The sequence below is a fragment of the Pseudorasbora parva genome, chromosome 1, assembly GCF_024679245.1.
Source record: "Pseudorasbora parva isolate DD20220531a chromosome 1, ASM2467924v1, whole genome shotgun sequence".
In the NCBI taxonomy this organism is placed as follows: Eukaryota; Metazoa; Chordata; class Actinopteri; order Cypriniformes; family Gobionidae; genus Pseudorasbora; species Pseudorasbora parva.
Genome location: NC_090172.1, coordinates 60,376,156 through 60,394,695, shown reverse-complemented (window position 1 = coordinate 60,394,695; position 18,540 = coordinate 60,376,156). Strand labels below are relative to the sequence as shown.

General features: G+C 36.8%; 1 protein-coding gene and 1 non-coding gene across 2 annotated transcripts; one reads left to right on the top strand and one right to left on the bottom strand.

Annotated features, from left to right (window-relative positions):
* Positions 1-2,375: 2,375 nt before the first annotated feature.
* Positions 2,376-2,566, bottom strand: LOC137088875 (U2 spliceosomal RNA). Its single transcript, XR_010907593.1, has one exon. It is a non-coding gene; the product is annotated as a U2 spliceosomal RNA (small nuclear RNA).
* Positions 2,567-11,019: 8,453 nt separating this feature from the next.
* Positions 11,020-16,580, top strand: tm4sf5 (transmembrane 4 L six family member 5). The gene is made up of 5 exons (XM_067447108.1): positions 11,020-11,297; positions 12,969-13,049; positions 13,463-13,611; positions 13,981-14,173; positions 15,982-16,580. The coding sequence occupies exons 1-5, from the start codon at positions 11,127-11,129 to the stop codon at positions 15,997-15,999; spliced, it is 612 nt and encodes a 203-aa protein (XP_067303209.1). The 5' UTR covers positions 11,020-11,126; the 3' UTR covers positions 16,000-16,580.
* Positions 16,581-18,540: the final 1,960 nt, after the last annotated feature.

Genomic DNA, 18,540 nt, shown 5'->3' with positions numbered 1-18,540 from the left:
TTGGGCTTTGCGAGCCCTGGTCCATAAACCTATCCGAGTCTGATCTTGAATAGCAATAATCCAACAAATAAAGGATTCTCCAGCCTGTGACAGCGTGCTAAGGTATGTTCTGTTAGACACAATCAAAATGATCTGTAACAATGCAATACTATCACTTTTTTTTTTAAACATGTTTTACTCACATAAGTGTGTTGCACCATTCCTGTCGGATCCAATATAGAAGGCACAGCATTGTGTTTTAGTTTCAAAATCCAGTGTCAACCTTTACCTTGTTTACAAACAATGAAACACGCAATGTCTTACACACGTGATCTGGAACTTCATTACAAATAAAGTTCAACCACTCATTCCTAATCTTTGGATCTGAAGGAAGCTTATGCAGGGACTGTCTTCTTCCGCAACCAGGAATAGTATAATATCTTGGTCTCTTCTGCATGTTTATTGCTCGGTAGTGTCATCTGTTTAGCTCCACGAGTTGGTGGGCGGGGCTACAGAAGCAGGCATTAATCTGTTTAGGTGGCGTTTCTGCATTATATCATAATTTTTTAATATTATTAAAAACAAAATACTGGCTCTTCCAAGTTTTATAAAGGTAGTGAAAGGGAAGTTCTGTTTTGAAGTCCATAAAAGTGAATCCATCCATCATAAACATAATCCACATGGCTCAGGGGGTTAATAAAGGCCTTCTGAAGTGAAGCCACGCATTTGTTTAGCAAAACTGGGTTATTTTATGAAACAATAAAGCAGTCGCTCCATTATCATTTGTTGTCTTTAACCTTTCATCTAAATGCATAAAACAATAATGCATAAATATTTTAACCACTCAGTCTTACATTTAATAGCTTGTGCGTTCACTATATGTATCTAATAATATAGCCTACAAATGAGTGCCCATAAAACAGATGTCAAAATGTGTCAGTCCGAACTTAAATTTTTTCTAAAATCTTACTTAAAATTATTGAAACACCAAAACCTAGTAAATCTTTATATTTATGTCTGCTAAAAACATATCATATACCTAATAATCTGAAATGTGAGAAATGGTAATAATAATAATGTGAAGATTAAAATACATTTTAGTTTTAAAACATCTGAAATTAATTGTAGTCTTATATTGCACAAAAATATCATGAAATGACTCATTATTATGATCAGAGTGAGTTGGAAGACAATTTCTCTCCCTATACGAGACATGTCAAACCATAATAAACTGAACCAGGATCACCAACAGTATATTTTAGGTGCGCTTTATTATTTCATAAAGCATTGCTATATTAAATTATTATAGTATACAAGTTAAGTGACTGATAAATATACAGATTTATATATATAAAAAAAATGAAATATATATGTGCCTAAATATAAAGAGCCTATAAAGAGTTGTTATTTATATTTAGTCTGGAATGAATGAGAGAACCGAAGCCTTTCAAAGCTTCGAATCAATTGAACCAATTGCTTCGCAAAATGATTCATCGAAGCGTTCGAATCGCCACACGCTGCCGACCCCTGCTGGACAGAACGGTGTAAAGTTAAACGCAACAAAAACTCAGGCCATTATAACATCTTTTACAAACACATTTTATTGTAAGTAAACTTTACCAAAAGCAATTAAAGTATCTAATAAAATAAAATTTCAAGTGTCTGTATAATATGTTCTGTTATGAATTGTCAAGGCTTGTTTTGTTTGTCCTCAGCTAACCAGGCCAAGATTACAGTACTATACTTCTTTTTAACTATACTGATGTCTAATTAAAACATCAACACATGTCACAGTATAAAACTGATCAGAGATCTAGTAAAACCCATTGAATCGATTCATGGGTGCACCATTGAAATATCGCAACGAAGCCTCGTTTCTACACGCTCCGAGTCACCGATTCGAAGCTTCATTGTTTCGAAATCACATCATAATGATGCATACATTGCAATAGTATTTAGTAAAACAGCAAACGCCATTTTTACATTCAGCTATTGAAGGTAATTTCCCACTGCGACAGAGGCCAATGGTTGTTATGGCTATTACAGTGACAGAAAACATAAGAATATACTACTTATGTGCATTTGACTGCACTGTTCAATCAAAAGACTCGCTTGACAAATAACATCCCCATCAGATGTCTCTGGTTATTCTCGGAGCTACAGATGTATGGCGTATCAACCTCTTTCAAACCAACCAGTAAAGCACTTGTTAAGATATTACCAACAAAGCTAATATTAATTAATATTGTATTTTTAGCGCTAGCTTAATTCTTTCCTATAATCTAACCCTACTTCGACTTTCTTAACAAGGCAGCTTCACGTATTAAATTTTAATTTGTCAACTATAGTTGACACAATACGTCTACATTTGACTTGATTCTTCCTTTAACCATATTAGGGGGTGCACCGTTCCCGGAGGTACTGCAATACCGGGTCGATGCGTGGAGTGGACGGAGCAAGCCCCTATTCCATCTCCCTGTTCCAAAAATCAATTTAATATATGGTGCCCGGGTAGGGCACGTATCAGATATTAAACTGATAAGAACAGATACTACACTTGATCTTAGCCAAAAGGCCGAGAAGCGATACCCACAATTGATCACCTGTAGCAACCAGGTTCATGGAGACAGTAAACATGACGACGGTGAGTATTTATAAATGTATTTAAAATCTAAAAAGCGTTGTACACAAATGTACACAATGTGTACAAAACATTATAAAGATCACACACGTATATAAATACTTGTTAACGTCACGTAGTAACATATTTTATATCAGTTTCTTCAAAAGAGACGTACAAGGACAAGCGGAAATGCTAATGAGGCACTGCGTCCTCCAATCAGAACCCAGGAGTTTAATAAAGTAAATCGCATGGAGATTTAGAATTTCGTTCGCAAAAGTATCAAACGGATATGAAAGTAACATCACCTACGACATGACAGCAGAGGTAACATTCACATAATCTAATCAAGTTAATGTAAAATACACTGCCTTTAAATGCAGTTAGGATCTGCCCCCCAGTGGACAAATTAAGAATTGCAATCATGGTTAATCATGCTGGAATGGTAAATCGTGGTTATTCATTCTAGAAACGAGGTAAATCATAAGATTCGTGGTAAATTATACTAGAATAGTGGTTAAATCATGGGAAATCATAGTAGAACGTGGTAAATCATGGAAAATCCTGGTAAGCTAAATAAATGATTCCCTTACAGTAACATGCTAGCCAATAACATCCATTTTAACGACATAAAACTCACGACAAAATGCGAATGTCTGGGCAAAACTCTGTGGCTCTCTGCAGTCAAACCCGTTTCCATTTTCCATGAATGAATAATTAAAATTTATTTCGAACTATACAAAGACGAGAAATAGCTATATGCGTGTGAAAGAAACAAACAAATATATTACAACAGAAACAAAATTATTTTCCATTGACGGGTAAAACTAGTATAGGCTATATAATCCTGGGACCCAGTAATAGACTTTTGTCCACTGTAGTGGACATTATATTTTAGTGAGTTTCTGTGACATCACACACATCACAGTTTTGAGTCAGGATGTCCTTTATAGAGCACATTCAGGGCTTTGCACAGATACCAAATGTTTGGAGGTGTCACCAGGACAACAACTTCTTGGTCTTTAAAAATGGCTGACATTAATGTTTAGCACTCTTATGGAAATATGTTAATATTTTGTAATTATAATTTAAATCTGATTAATTTTCTAATTGTTTGTTATAAATTAACATCTCAGGAAAATGCTATGGGGTTTCTAATCTAAATATGACTCTTTGTTACAAAACAGGGCATTGATTTCATCAATGTCCACTGTAGAGGACACCGGGACATAAATCATGTTTATCAGGCATTTTGGAGACACAAACAGTAAATAGGGAAATAAATTACATAATAATATTCCTATGAAATATTACATATTATTATGAAAATGTTGCCAATTATTACTCCCCTTATTACACTTCTTTTTTTCATTACATGTTGCACCAAGCACACAATAATATACAATTTAGATGCAATATACTGATACATTGTATTGAATGGGAAAATCCAACTATGGCCATTTTACCCACATATTGCATAAAGTAAAATGGAATGTCAAAGCATTCAGTTATATCTTTTATAACATAGCTCAGAATCATCTTTAAAAAAAGTTTGTTTTAAAAAAAATCCTGAAATTTAAAAATGTATTTGTGAAATAAAAATAAATCCCATTGTTTTTGCCTATACATGCAATTTCATTTCATTAAAAAAATTTAACAACTGAGTCCTGGTGTCAACTACAGAGGACATATCATAACATATGAATACAATATAATTTTCCAAAAAAATAATGTGTCCATTTGTTTCTTATGCTCTAAACAATCTAATGACATGAAACAATCCAAAATTCAAAAAACTTTTTTTCCTGGGTCACAGGAGGATAAAACACATGTAAATATTATTTTGCAAGTAAATACCTTTGTACAAAATAACTTAAGAAAAGACACTGTGACTTTTTTTTTCTTGCGATAAACATCTCATCTCATCTAATCTCATCTCCCAACCCCCCATCATCTTTTATTATTCTGAAAAGTAGCCTATTCAACTGTAGCCTTTGCCTGTTATGGGCCCATCTCTACATAATTGGACCTGCAAGTAGCCTATCCATCAATCCATATATTTTACCTCAGACAACGCAATAATTAAGACAACATCAGATGTTTTGAAAGTTAAAATAACGTGTAGGCCTTTTATGGTAACTGGATAGCGTTTCATGTAAAAGAGCTAAACACACCGGACTGAGACAAAATGTTGACAACTTTGAAAGCAAATTTAAAATAACACTTGACTCTTGATTAATGTTACACAAAATGTTCTAAAATTGCTGACCTTGTTTTGATCTCGAGCTGGAGCCTGTAGCACGTGTTAAAATTAACATATTAAAATAAACGCGGCACGCAAACGCTGCTCTAATGTGCCCTTCAGAGTGACGTTACAGATGTACGGGACCTGTAATGCGACAAAGTCAAATGTTAACAGTTTTCACTTACTTCAATGTTTGACCCATTTTGAAGAATAATATTGCTTTTTACTGCTTTTTTATATTCAGTAGGTAATAAAGTCCTCATTAAATCAAAATTGACACTATTTACTTTGTTAGCACATATTACATGTCTTAAGCCCTATTCGGACTGGATTAGTTTAACATGGGGACGTGGGGGTAAAGTAATTATTACCAGAGGTTCTCGGTGATTTTAGTCCCGTCCGAATGTGCCATCTCGGTAATCATTACGGACAATGTCAGTAAAGATTACCGAGACTTTTACCTTCTGTAAAAAGGTCTGGAAAAATGACCGGTAATACTAATCCCGTTCGAATAGACCTGCTGTAAAAATGTAATTCCGTCATTTCCTGTTTAAAAGTAAAAAAAAAGCGCATTTTGCGAATGTGGAGGCGCTTGAAGCATTCGGTTGCGTTGTATGTGGTGGGACAAATCTGTGGAAAATGTCCGGTATTTTCCGCATATCATTTAAAGCAAAAAGAAGATCAAAAGCACTTATTAGAGGAACACATATTAGCTCTAGGAAAGTGTCTATTACCAACATAATCCAATCAGAATCGTTAGACTAGACCTAACTGTTTATCAAAACACACATATATTGGAGACGGAGTTCAGACTGGCGCTCAGGTTGTGTGTTTGCTCACGTTATAACGGTAACGTCATACGCACATGACGTCAAGGAGGTGCGTAAAGCGAGTTACTCCTCCCACTTCTGCTAGTTTTACTGAGATGTCTTATCCCGTGCGAATTGGCCATTAATATTACAGACGTCCTGAGGTAAAATGACTTCACCCCCATGTCCCCATGTTAATCTAATCCCGTCTGAATAGGGCTTTAGGGTGCAACAATTAACAATTAATCCGTGCAAGTTAATACACAGATGAAGAAAAAATTGTTTGTCGCAGTAATCTTTAATTAAAATCTGAAAAGATACTTCCGGTCTGGAAACGGCGGCTGTGTCCAAAAACCTGGAAAATGCTGCCTTCGGCGGACACATTTTAAGGCAGGAAGGCATCAAGGCATGTCCGAATCTGTGTTAGCTTCATCCGTTTCCTGAGAGAACTTCATCTTTCGATCGATTTTTGAAGGCAGCATAGATGTGTCCTTCGCTGATTTTGATATCCCACAATCCTGTGCTTTCCAGTCAGTGACAGTTGACCCGGGGTAAAAAGATGGCGTCTGAAAGTTGTGTGTGTGTAAATGTACACTTTTGACCAACTTTTTCCTCTTCTGATATCATTTCCTAGCAAGAAATGACTAATGTAGTAACTCAATATTTGTTTAGTTCTCACCAAAGCTCTCTCTCTTTTGCTGTAGATCATTAAACCTTTACACTGCCTTAGAAGTCTGTCCGAAATCAGTTTCATGAGGTGCCTTCATACACAAAACGCTGTCTTACTAGCCATTGTCTAATAAGGCAGTGAGGCAACGAGTCAGCTGACTAGGTTTTTTGACACAGCCGGCGTTCCTTCTCCGATGACGGCAGTTTGACGGCTTAGGTTTGAAAATGCTTCATCACTTCCCTCCGGCCATCAGACTGCCATGAGAATGAAATGGAGAGGAGGAGCGCTGAGGTAAAACCAAGCGGCTACCTCCCGCGATCTCTCTTGAAGCTAATACGGAAGTAATGTAAACTGCGATTCCTCGACTGGCCACTAGGGACATGCTCTAGAAGGAGCAGAATCTCATTGAGTCCCATGTTAAAATTCCCAACTTTACCGCAGGACAAAAAACATGTTTACAGCCTGGTACAAATTGTGGTTTTGGCCTATACGGCTAATTTTGCCCTTCCTGACAACTGTGAGGGGGGTGAATTTTTTTATAACTCATTTGTTTACGTTATATAAAGCCTTAAATGTCTGCATAATTAAGGGCGTGGTTACTTTGAGTGACAGTTGGATAGCCATTTATCTGCCGTTTATAGAGTGCCGAAGTTCTGACGTCACTTTGTAGGCCAAAACGCGGAAGTGAGTTAACATTTTAGCACTTCCGGTTCCATCGCTCAAAAGTCTATGGGTTTTTTGAATGGGTTTTTGCTAAATCGCCTGAAATAAGGTCTGTGGTTAACAAAGCCTCTAAATATTTTCACGTTTTGATCTATGACATAAAACACACTAGTTCTAACCTGCTTGTGATTTTTTTAAACTTTATTGTGTCTTAAAAACGGCGGTTGCTAACAAGTTGCTAAAAGGGACTACATCCTTTGGCCGGGACTTTAGACGTCATCGTGACAAACGGGAAATCTCACCAGCCCGCGTTTCATTCACTCTTGAATTCTGTAAGTAAATGTTTATGAAAAATAAAAAACTAGCCCGCGTTTCAGTCTCACGTTCTTTGAAGTTTACCTTTCAGTTAATATACATAGTTATATATTTAGTCCTTTCAAATAGTGGTGTTTCCAAATATTGTTATACACAGAAATCTGTGATATTAAGGTAACCGATTACCAGTTCTTCATTTCTGTGGAGAGACTGTAGTGTTTTGTTTTGTCCTGAGATGGAACCACAAGTCGTCGAATGAAAGCTGCGCTGTTCTACATGTCCAGATTTATAGTGGTTCTCTCCTCGATATATGATCAATCGTCTAAGAAAAAGGACATACGATTGTAAATTGATACGGCTAAGTTATAGCTTACGTCGTGAGTGTTTCTGAGGTGGTAAAAGCACTTTTTTTTCTGCCGAATTAGCAAATGGTATGCAAACATACAATCAAACATAATACAGTGAAAGATTCTTCAAAAGATTCTTTAAAGTCTATTTGGGGCACGATGATCAGGCATAATAGCCTAATCTTAATCACAAAGACAATAATATTAAGCTTAATATAAACTAACAAAATAATATACGAATAAATAAAACATTAACAAACGAGAAAACAAATCTCAGAGAGGCATGCATAAACCCAAATAGTTTCTAACATTTTTGGAAAAAACGAGTGAGCAATATTTCTCATGAAAAAGTGGATAAGTGTTCAAACAGAGCGCAGATCATAATGAGCGAACGTGTTTTTTAAATAAAGTTTGAGGAAGCTTGATGATGACGTAGATCCGCGACTGTGTGCTGTGTAGTCCGTTTATAGCCTACCGTTAGCATTTTATATCTGACGGCTTTATTTAGGCTTCAAACGGTATACATTTTGGATTCACTTGTAAAGATTATCTTGATAGACAAAACGTGTAAGGGTCATAACTCTTTGTTGAACACAGATCTTATTTTTTGCGATTGTCCAAAAGTCTATGGGGAAAATGCATAGGCTTTTGATCGAGGGAACCCATGCGCCGCTAACTTCCGGGTTGGCCTACAAAGTGACGTCATGACTTCGGCACTCTATTGTCATTGCGTCACCTAAGCTCCGCCCACATCCCGCCTTTTTGCCCATTTTCCGAGAGTGACGCACGATGACTCGCTCCCAAGATGGCGACGCCCAGCTCGCCTCTAATTTAAGCTTCAGAACGGCTTATCGGATCCAATGGGTGACGTCACGGACACTACGTCCATATTTTTTTACAGTCTATGGGTAAAACCCTGCCCTCTATTCAATTTACCATATCACTTGGGAATACGTCACAGCACTGTAGAAAACTTCCTTGCTACTTCTGGTTCACAGGGACTTTAATTTCTCCATTGTTGTTCAGTACAAGGATGATTGGTCGGTTTTGTATTTGTCCCACCCCTTCTCCACTGTGATTGGACTGCCGGGTAAAGGAGACAAATTTGAGGTAGTTAGGGCGGTTCATACTATATTAGGCATTTATTTCACAACATTTATTATATACACCTCAGGAAAGGTCCGGACCTCATAGCTGGCTAGTACGGTCATGGGTAGGGAGCAGGTGTACATTTCCGTAAATGTTGAAAATACGAAGCATTTTCGTGATTACAAAAATTTACATCAGCGTGGCTTTACGACTAATTTACACACACATTCGTTCTGCTCGCGTTTTATGAATGAAGCCCAACGAGCGGGGCTACATTTTGTAACCACAACATAGGCTGCATTTGAAATCACTTCCCTACTGTATAGTATGTAAAAAATGTGACAAAAGAAGTGTCCAAATTCACAGCACTCATAAAAGAGTAGGTAAAGGCCGTGTCCCAAATGGCACCCTAAACACTCGCGGTCTTTCTATGGGTCAGGACTTTCGTGACGTAACGCAACCTTGACTGTCGGGAAGAAGTCTGCTGCGGGTTAGGCAAGAGGTGCGCATCAAGGGCACATATCAACAAAGGGTGCGCTCGCGGGCACCTGAAACCTAAAATGACAAATGGACATGTGTGCATGGAAACCACACAAGACCGAAAGTGCATATAAAGTGTCGATTAGGGAAAGGGCAAAAAAGAACTACTTCCGGCGAGATTCTGAAGTGTGCATACTATAGACAATTTACCATCCCATGAGACCACAGGAGAGAATTTGTGAATGCCAGTGAAGTGACCGGTCACATGATTATGAAAACATGTAGAATGTAGTAGCCTACGTACAGATTATTCATACTACACACATTCAGATAACATATAACTTACTTTTTGGCGGTCATGAAGCAATTACTTATTCAAAATAAGTACCTATTTGCAAGAGAGATTTCAGACACAGCCAGAACAAATGTGTTTTAGTAATTATAATGGAGGACAAATTTGTCTTGTAAGTGTGACAGTATTTCTGTTATATTCATGTTCAATGCTAGCCTAGAAATCTAGACGCACCCTAGCGGCAGCAAATCTAATCTGCCGCGAGTGTCGTATAGCAACTCTCAATACACTTCTGAGCTGTAAAAACCAAACTCTGGTCAGGCCAATCACATCGTGTATAGAGTCGGTGGGCGGGGCCATAATGACGACGGTCGAGTTGCGTTTGCGTGCTTCTAGTAAACACAGAAACTGGCGAACGGCGGCCTTTCGAATCAGCTTTGACCGCGACTCTGGAAGACTTGGAGTTAAGCTTTTCTCTGAGAAAAGAACGGCACTGAAGTCATTCTTAAGAAGGGAAGATGTGTTCGGAGTTTTACCGACCGGATACGGCGAAAGTTTAATCTATCAGCTAGCTCTGCTTCACCTTCGTTGCTCTGGTTGGTTGTAGCGCTATCCTATCGCGTGCAGACGGCGTTTGAAAGACGACCGTTTGAGCCCTGCCAATAATGAGTTTCCAGACCAAACACCTTGATGAGGGTCTGGCTTGTCAGGCTAGTTCAATGCTAGACTGTGTAAACCCAGCCTGCGATTTGATTTCGCCGGGCAACTCAGTCTGAAAACCTGTACATTCATTTCTACTGCTTCCGTTACACTTTTGCGGGAACCAATCACAGACCGGCTTATCCACCTGGCGCGCTATTGGCGGGTTTAACACAATGACAGACAGAAGAGCAATGGATTGTGCCCGTTGATCACGCCTCTTGTGGTCTGATTGGTTGAAGGACTATCCAACTGCATGCAGAGTCATTTGAACTACGCCCGTTGATCACACCTCTTGTGCAGTAGAAAATACAGAGCAGACTCCACAGACCAATGTTCAATCTTAAACTGAGCTTGGTCTGGTGATAGACAAGTTCAATGCAACTTGGCATAAAAGAACATGTTATTTTTGCCTGGTCAGTATTATAAGCTTTTTATTGTTAGAACGCAACCTTTGATAAGGGTAAAGAACATCTCTAAAAACAAATCTTATTCCAACAAATAAAGAATTTAGGCATTTTAATCATGCAGTAAAAATGGTCGAATGTATAAAAAAAGAAATGAGGCAGAAATATCACTGGCGTTTACAATAGCCCAATAAATGTAGTCAAATTGTTGCCATTTATAACACAAGATATTATGACATAGGCTGTAAAACAGGGCTGTAACACTTATCCCCACATCGATCAACCATACGCAACCACACGTTAGACAGTAACGATCTGAAGCAGAAACTTCTTCCTGCCCCCGGTTATACTAACACACCATAAATGGCACTGATAAAAGTGCTGTAAATATTGTCAAGTCTCAAAGGGCATTCTGTGGTATCAGTCAGAGTCTGGGCCGCGCTGAGGAAAGCACAACCTTTGGCAATTTCTCTTGATTTATAAGTTTTTTTTTTAATACGGATTCATCACAATGTGTACTGGAAAGTGTGCGCGGCTAGTGGGGCTAATACTTCTACCCTCAGCTTTTTTGTGTATAATAGCCAATATACTTTTATTCTTCCCTAATGGGGAAAAGTTGGAATCTGACCAGATTTCCCTACAGGTCTGGCTTATGGGAGGCATTTTTGGTGGAGGACTATTTGTGAGTATTCAGACTTTCTTTTGGATTTGACCGTCATATCATTCATGTGCTATTAGACATGACTGTCTTGTTATGATAAGATGCTAAAGGAATTTGACTTTCGGATTGAATTTAGGTTGATTGGAACACCTTTTCCCAGTTATTTCAATGGAAAAATGTATCCTAAACAACCAAAATTCACCCTTTAGAACATCGGATACCATTAGCTACAAGTCTCTGCGTATGTGCCATTTTCTTTATTGTATATGATATGGCATAACGATTGATAAAGAGAAATAGAATGGTTGAATAAGTCATGCGTGATATAAGAAACCGCACTAGTTAGGGGAATGTATATCTGAATAAAGGAACGTTAGATTTGAGGAACAAAAGCAGAATGTGGCGAGAACAATTATGAGAAACAAAGGCCCATTACTCAAGCTTCACTGCTCACACCCTGAAAAATCACTATATTGACATTGTAACATCCTGGATATGACCAGGATGGGTTAATCCTGAGTAAAGTTGCGTACTCATGTTCACTTCAAGCAATAATTTCATTTGCAAAGGATCATGCTATAAATACAAATGTTATAGAAACATTGGAGTGAGTTTGATGTAGTGCATTTTGGGGGGAAAACGGTTCCAAAAATGCAGTTTGAAGAGGTCACAGTGATGTCATAGAAGAGCAATTTTGGTCTAAACATTTCTTAAAGGGACAGTTTACCCAGAAATAAATTCTGTCATCATTTATTCACCCTCAAGTTGTTGTAAACCTGTATGAGTTTCTTTGTTCTGAGGAACACAAAAGAAGATATTTTAAAGTATATTGGTAGTCAAACAGTTATTGACTTTTCATATTATGGACGTCAAACAGGGGCAGAAACTTGAGGATGAGTAAATGATGGCATATTTATTTTGGGGTGAACTATCCCTTTAAGAACCGTTCACTCAAAGGTACTCCGAGAAGCTAAAATTGCTCCTCTATGACATCGCTGTGAAAACTCGACTTTTTCTCTCAAAATGCACTAAATTACACATCAAACTCACACCAGTTTCTCTGTAATATGGACACTTTTCACAGATTTCATTTTTTGTAAAGAAAAATGTTTAACACTATACTTTATATTATACCTTTGCATCAAATTACAAAAAAACAACAATAGTTAAAGTGGCTGAGGGGGGGGGGGGGGGGGGGTGTTTCTAATACAGCGGCTGTAGGAGTGACATCTTCAGTTACATCAATCTCCCAAATCTTTACTCTTTTTGAAAGTTGTGATAACACTGGAGTTTTTCTTTTGCTATTTGACAAAATGGGAACACAAAAATATACATTTGCAGTCTCTCATTCCCCCGCTGTAGAAGTTTATCCAACGTTGACAACTTCTGCTTTTGAGAAACCCGGAAATGTGAAAAGGGTCCATTTGTATTTGCACAAGAACCTTCTGTGTAATATAAAGATTCATATTTCAAACAAACAAAATAAGTCGATACACTCTTTCATTTGACAAAGAACTTTTGGTTTGCTTAATGATTAGACAATGGTGTACTTTGAGGTTGCCTCAATATATATTTAAATAGCCAGAATGAATGCATTTCATCAAGTATTTGATACAAACACTATTTAAACTGCTTCACGGCCAATCTTGTCCTTAACATCACAGTCAATTTCCACTCACTTTCATTCATCAGATGATGTGTCCAAGCTGCTCAGCCATCAGAGCCGGGGGCAAAGGCTGCTGTGGGGCAGGTTGCTGTGGAAACCGTTGCCGTGTGAGTAAATATAACACAAAAAAAACACAAAAAAATGCTTCATGTAAACAAGAAAAATCACTCATTCACAACCAGAGCCTCACTGGAGCACTCTCAGAAAAAAAGGTACAGTGCTGTCACTGGGGCGGTATACCCAAAGGTACAAAAGTGTAAAGTTACATCTTTGTACCTTACTAACCCCTAACTGGTACATATTAGTACCGTAAAAGGTACATATGAGTACTTTAAGGGTGCGAATTAGTACCTTAACTTAGCAGTACCTTTTCGGTTTTGTACTTTAGGGTAGCTACCGCCCCAGTGACAGCACTGTACCTTTTTTTCTGTCGTGATATTTCAGATGTGCAATGTGAAATATTTTCATAATGGGCTATTTTGATTTGTTCACGGTTTTATGCTGGTTTTGTTTTGTACAGATGCTGAGTTCTGTTTTCTCATCTGCATTTGGCGTTATTGGCTCGGTCTACTGTGCTTGTGTTGCCATTGCAGCTCTGGCTGTTGGGCCAAAATGCCAAGTGGAAAAAACTGAGGACAAATGGGCATATCCCTTTGAGGATAAACCAGAGTAAGACCAGAAAATATACATACATATACACATATACACACACATATACATATACATATATATATATACACACACACACACAATATATATATATATATATATATATATATATATATATATATATATATATATATATATATATATATATATATATATATATATATATATATATATATATATATATATATATATATATATAATGATAATATAGATAATTATAATGCTACAGTCAGCCGGATTAATGTGAATTTAATGAGAATTGCATCACTCAAGGGAGAACTGCAGATGATTTTCTGGCCACTAGATGAGGCCCTTCTCCTGCACTTCCGCTAAAGCTCCTTCTCTCGTCCCTCTGTCTGGCTATAACAGGAACAGCAGCAGTTACCTGGTGGATAAGACTCTGTGGTCCACTTGTATCTTTCCTGAGAATGTGGTTCTCTGGCACATCGTGCTGTTCTCCATCATTTTGGGTCTGGCTATGCTTCAGGCGATCCTCTGTGTCATTCAGGTCGTGAATGGATGTGTGGGCTGCCTCTGTGGAGACTGCCGGAAAAGAAAATCGGTACATTTTACATAAACATTGAGAAAGCATTAACAATTAAATGGAATGAAATGGTATGTCATTTCTTGAGAGAAAACTGCACTGGCGTATAACAGAGAAACACTTTAAAAAAAAACTTGGAAAAAAGCCTGAACAATTATAACCAGTGTTGGGGAAAGTTACTCTTAAAAGTAACGTGTTACTCCCTGAAAAAGTAGCTTATTGTTTATGATTTATGGAAAGTAAACTTGAGCTCATAATGTAAATAAAAATATTGTTACATTATGAAAATTACAACATTATAAACTCACCAAAAACGTGTAATATTTGCATTATTGTAATGGCTTAAAACAAAGAAATTATAGTTAGTCCCTTATAGTACATCTTTAAAAATCAAAATCCAGATAAATAAATAAAATCAGAACTTTTGCACCTATAAACTATTACTACCGATATGAGTTGTATAGAAGTAGTAGTATAGTATAGTATAATAGTATATAGTATAAGTATCTGGCGGATTTTGTGAACAGGTTAAGACGATTTTGATTTTTACAATGTACTGTAAATAAATATCAATGTTTTGTTTAATAATAACAACAATAATAGCACAAATATTTAAAGCTGTTGCATTTCACAGGTAGTTTAAGACTGGATTTAGATTTTTAAAAATTTACTTTAAGGTAATACTAATATTGTTTATGTTATTACAGTAATTAAAATATGGCGAGTTTTAAAATGTAATACATTTCTCAATATAATACTTATTACATTATGTGAATTATTTAAATACATAAAGTATATTTGCATAATTTAACATAATGCCGAAAAGATGTTTTGAGGGGGAAATATTTACCCGGAACTTCATTTAGACCCCGATCCCTGCGGTCGAAACACGATGGCTGCGTCCAAAACCTTGAAAATGCGGAGGACACATTTCAAGAAGGCATCAAGGCACGTCTGATAATGTCAGCTTCACTTCCTGTCTCCTGAGAGACCTTCATCTGATCCAGTTTAGAAGGCAGCTTAGATGCATCCTTCACTGCCTTTGATATCCCACAATCCTGTGCGTTTAATTCTGTGACTGTTGAGCAAGAAAATGAAAGATGGCGTCTGAAAGTTGCGTTTGCTGGTCAGTTTGTGTGTAAATGTATATTTTTGACCAACATTTTCCACTTCTTGCGAGAAATGACTAATGTAGTAACTCAATATTTGTTTAGTTCTCACCAAAGCTCTCTCGCTATATTGCTGTAGATCAATAAACTGTTCGAAATCAGTTTCGTGAGGTGCCTTCATGCACAAATGCTACCTTGCAAGTCATTGCAAGCCTTGCAAGTACCACCCCAAAGTCCCAGTTCCTGCGGCGGAAACTCGGCTATATTCAGTTAATGCAGATTTGTGTAATATTCTGAGCTTATTTATTTTGAGGAATACTGAATCTGTTTTTGTGCAGGTGAGTGAGTAATGCATTAGTCTAGAACTACAATAAGCGTCACGCAATTACTCCTGATTTCTCTCAACATGGACAGGGGAATTGTTAGTCTATAGGCATAAACTTGCATTACTTATTTAAATAAGTAACTCAGTTATAAATGTATGTAATTTATGTACATTTAAAAGTAATGAGTTACTTGAAAAAAGTAATCTGATTACGTAACTCGCACTACCCCCAACACTGATAATAACCAGTTACCATTTGAGGTCAATCAAAAACAAACAAATCCAAACTGTGTAAACCTCTGAAACAATCGCCTCTTCAAAACCTCTGAAATAATGAGATGTCTTTTTCATATATTGGGATTTGGGACTGATTTCTCTTCTCTGCACAACAGGATGAAGGAGGTCTGTGAGAACGGCTGAGGAGGGAAAACACCAGCAGACAAAACAACGATTTGATCTGGAAAAACAGGACAAGAGCTTTTACACATCACTTACAGACTGATTATAAATAACGCTAAACCATTACTAAAAAGGGTTGTTGTGTGTAAATGTAACCTTATTTTAACTTTATTATCTATTATTCAGTCAATGGAGTTAAAAAAACCGAATTAATCCAATTTGTGTGCACCTAACATTAACATTTGTAATATATTTTTATATCATAGTACAAAAATTCACATTTAATGTCCAAATTAATAGAAACAACAAAGATGTTTAAATGGTATATTTTACTATGTTTCACTGATACCAGTAATGTCTTAAATTGATTTTTTTTTTTTTCGATTTCTGGGGATGAAAAGTTAAAGTTCTTGTTTTTGACCCATGTAACCTTGTATTTTAAATATCAAGCTAAAACTACCATGATTTTATCATATAAATTGTGTAGAAATTATTTTATATATATATATATAAAAAAAAAACACCAACATGTATTTTGGTCCTAATAATCCAGAGCAATTTTTTTTCCACAATAAACATAATTTGTCTATCATGAGTCATAAAATGTAGTTTGTTGGCATAAATTATTAACTTGAAATGAGCAATGACTATCTTTAGAGTTGGCATCAGACTGCATGAGAACGATATTTCCTTTACAGGTTACAAAAATATCCCTGAGTGTTTTCTGTTTCTGGTATATTTGGCAGGAGGAGGCATGGAGTTCAAAGCATGCGCTGGCTGTTTTCCGATTTGCTTTTTTTAAAGGGTTTGCTAAAGTCAACATGTTCGGTGTTGCTTTCCATCTCAGCATCTGTCCTTCACTCTTTTCTCTATGATCACAGCTTTCACTGTTGTAACTGATGTGACACCGGATCTAACCGGATCTTGCAGCGGTCAAACCCCCTGGTGGTAAAGGCCAGATTTGCAGCTGCGACAACATTCAGACATCGAAACTTGAGAATGTTGGTCCATTCTCAAAAAGCCCATGAGATTCTTTCACAGTGCTCAGTAGCCGGCCGTTATTAGCATATGAATATGAGTCTATAGACCCTGTGCTCACATTGTAACCACAACAGCGCTCCACTCTCATTTTCACTAAATCCTGTCGCTACACAAACACGCATTTGAAGCCGAAGATAGGATAACGGCTGAGGAATCTCAAAAGCTTACAGATTCAATACCCAAAACCAAGCCAACTGATCCCTGTAAACATATAGGAGGGAGAGGCAGCCACATGTCCTAGTACACGTCACTACGTCAGCTTAATGTATAGAGAGCTTGTTTGAACCAGACAGAGTGTTCCAGGAAAGGATGTTCTGTTCTTATGAGAGATCGTGCATGTGAACACACACACACACACACACACACACACACACACACACACACCTATTAAAACTCCGTGACATTTTTGATTCACATATAATTAAACAAAAAAGGGAAAGAAGCGGTTGTACTGAAATCTTTGGCACGGACCCATCCAGACTAATTCAATGACCATCCACCAATTAGACAGAGAACAGACACAAAACACTCATTAACCTCCACAATGGGTCCAGACAATAGCAGAAGGAAAACAGACCAGAAAAGCCCTGGATCAGACCGGATGGAGCTTGTGAAGCGATGCCGTGGAATTCATTAAAGTACACGATGTAACTTTTGGCTCTAGCGGTTGAAAAAACAAAACTACCTGCATTTTGCGGAAGAACATTGTTTTGGTTGTGCTTTGGCCCTGCGTGACTGTACAGATGAATATGATTATCCTACTGCTCATAAAACATTCACTACTAGGCTTTTAGAGGGAAAGGATCTCATCTGAAGAGGTTACTGTAGCTTTAGCCATTAATAGACCCTTCCTTGAAAACATATTCCAGCACAGTGCTACACTGAAAAAAATGACGTTGGGCCAACCTAAAAAAAATTACTGTAATTTGTTACAACTAAATTAATTAGTTTTTCCTCAAGCTATATTTTTAATTTGGTTGAAACTTTACAATTTAATTTAATATTAATCTAAATAAATAGTTCTTCTGCCCAAGATAAAAAAAATTACATTCACACAAAGTACAACTTAAATTTGTATTTTGGAAAAACTTGCTTTTTATTATAATGACAAAGTATAATTTTTAGTTTGGTCTAAACTAAATAAAATGCTGTAATTTTGTTACAAGCATTTTTTAAAAAAAAATTAGCTCAAATTAAATTTCTGATTCTGTACGAACTATATTTTTGAATAATACCTTAATCATATTTTCTTTAGCCACAAGACAATTTTTTTTTTACTATAATATTTATTTTTGCTTTGTTACAACTTAACTTTTACCATGAAAAACAGCTACACTGTAAAAAATTATTTAGAAAAAAAGTTACCTGGTTGCCTTAAAATTTTGAGTTCATTGAAATTAAAATTTTGAGTTAATACAATGAACATTTTTTTGAGATTCGACAATCTTTATTAAAATATTATTAAAAGATTTTGTATGCATATTGGGGAATTGTGTGTGTTTTATTTCTGA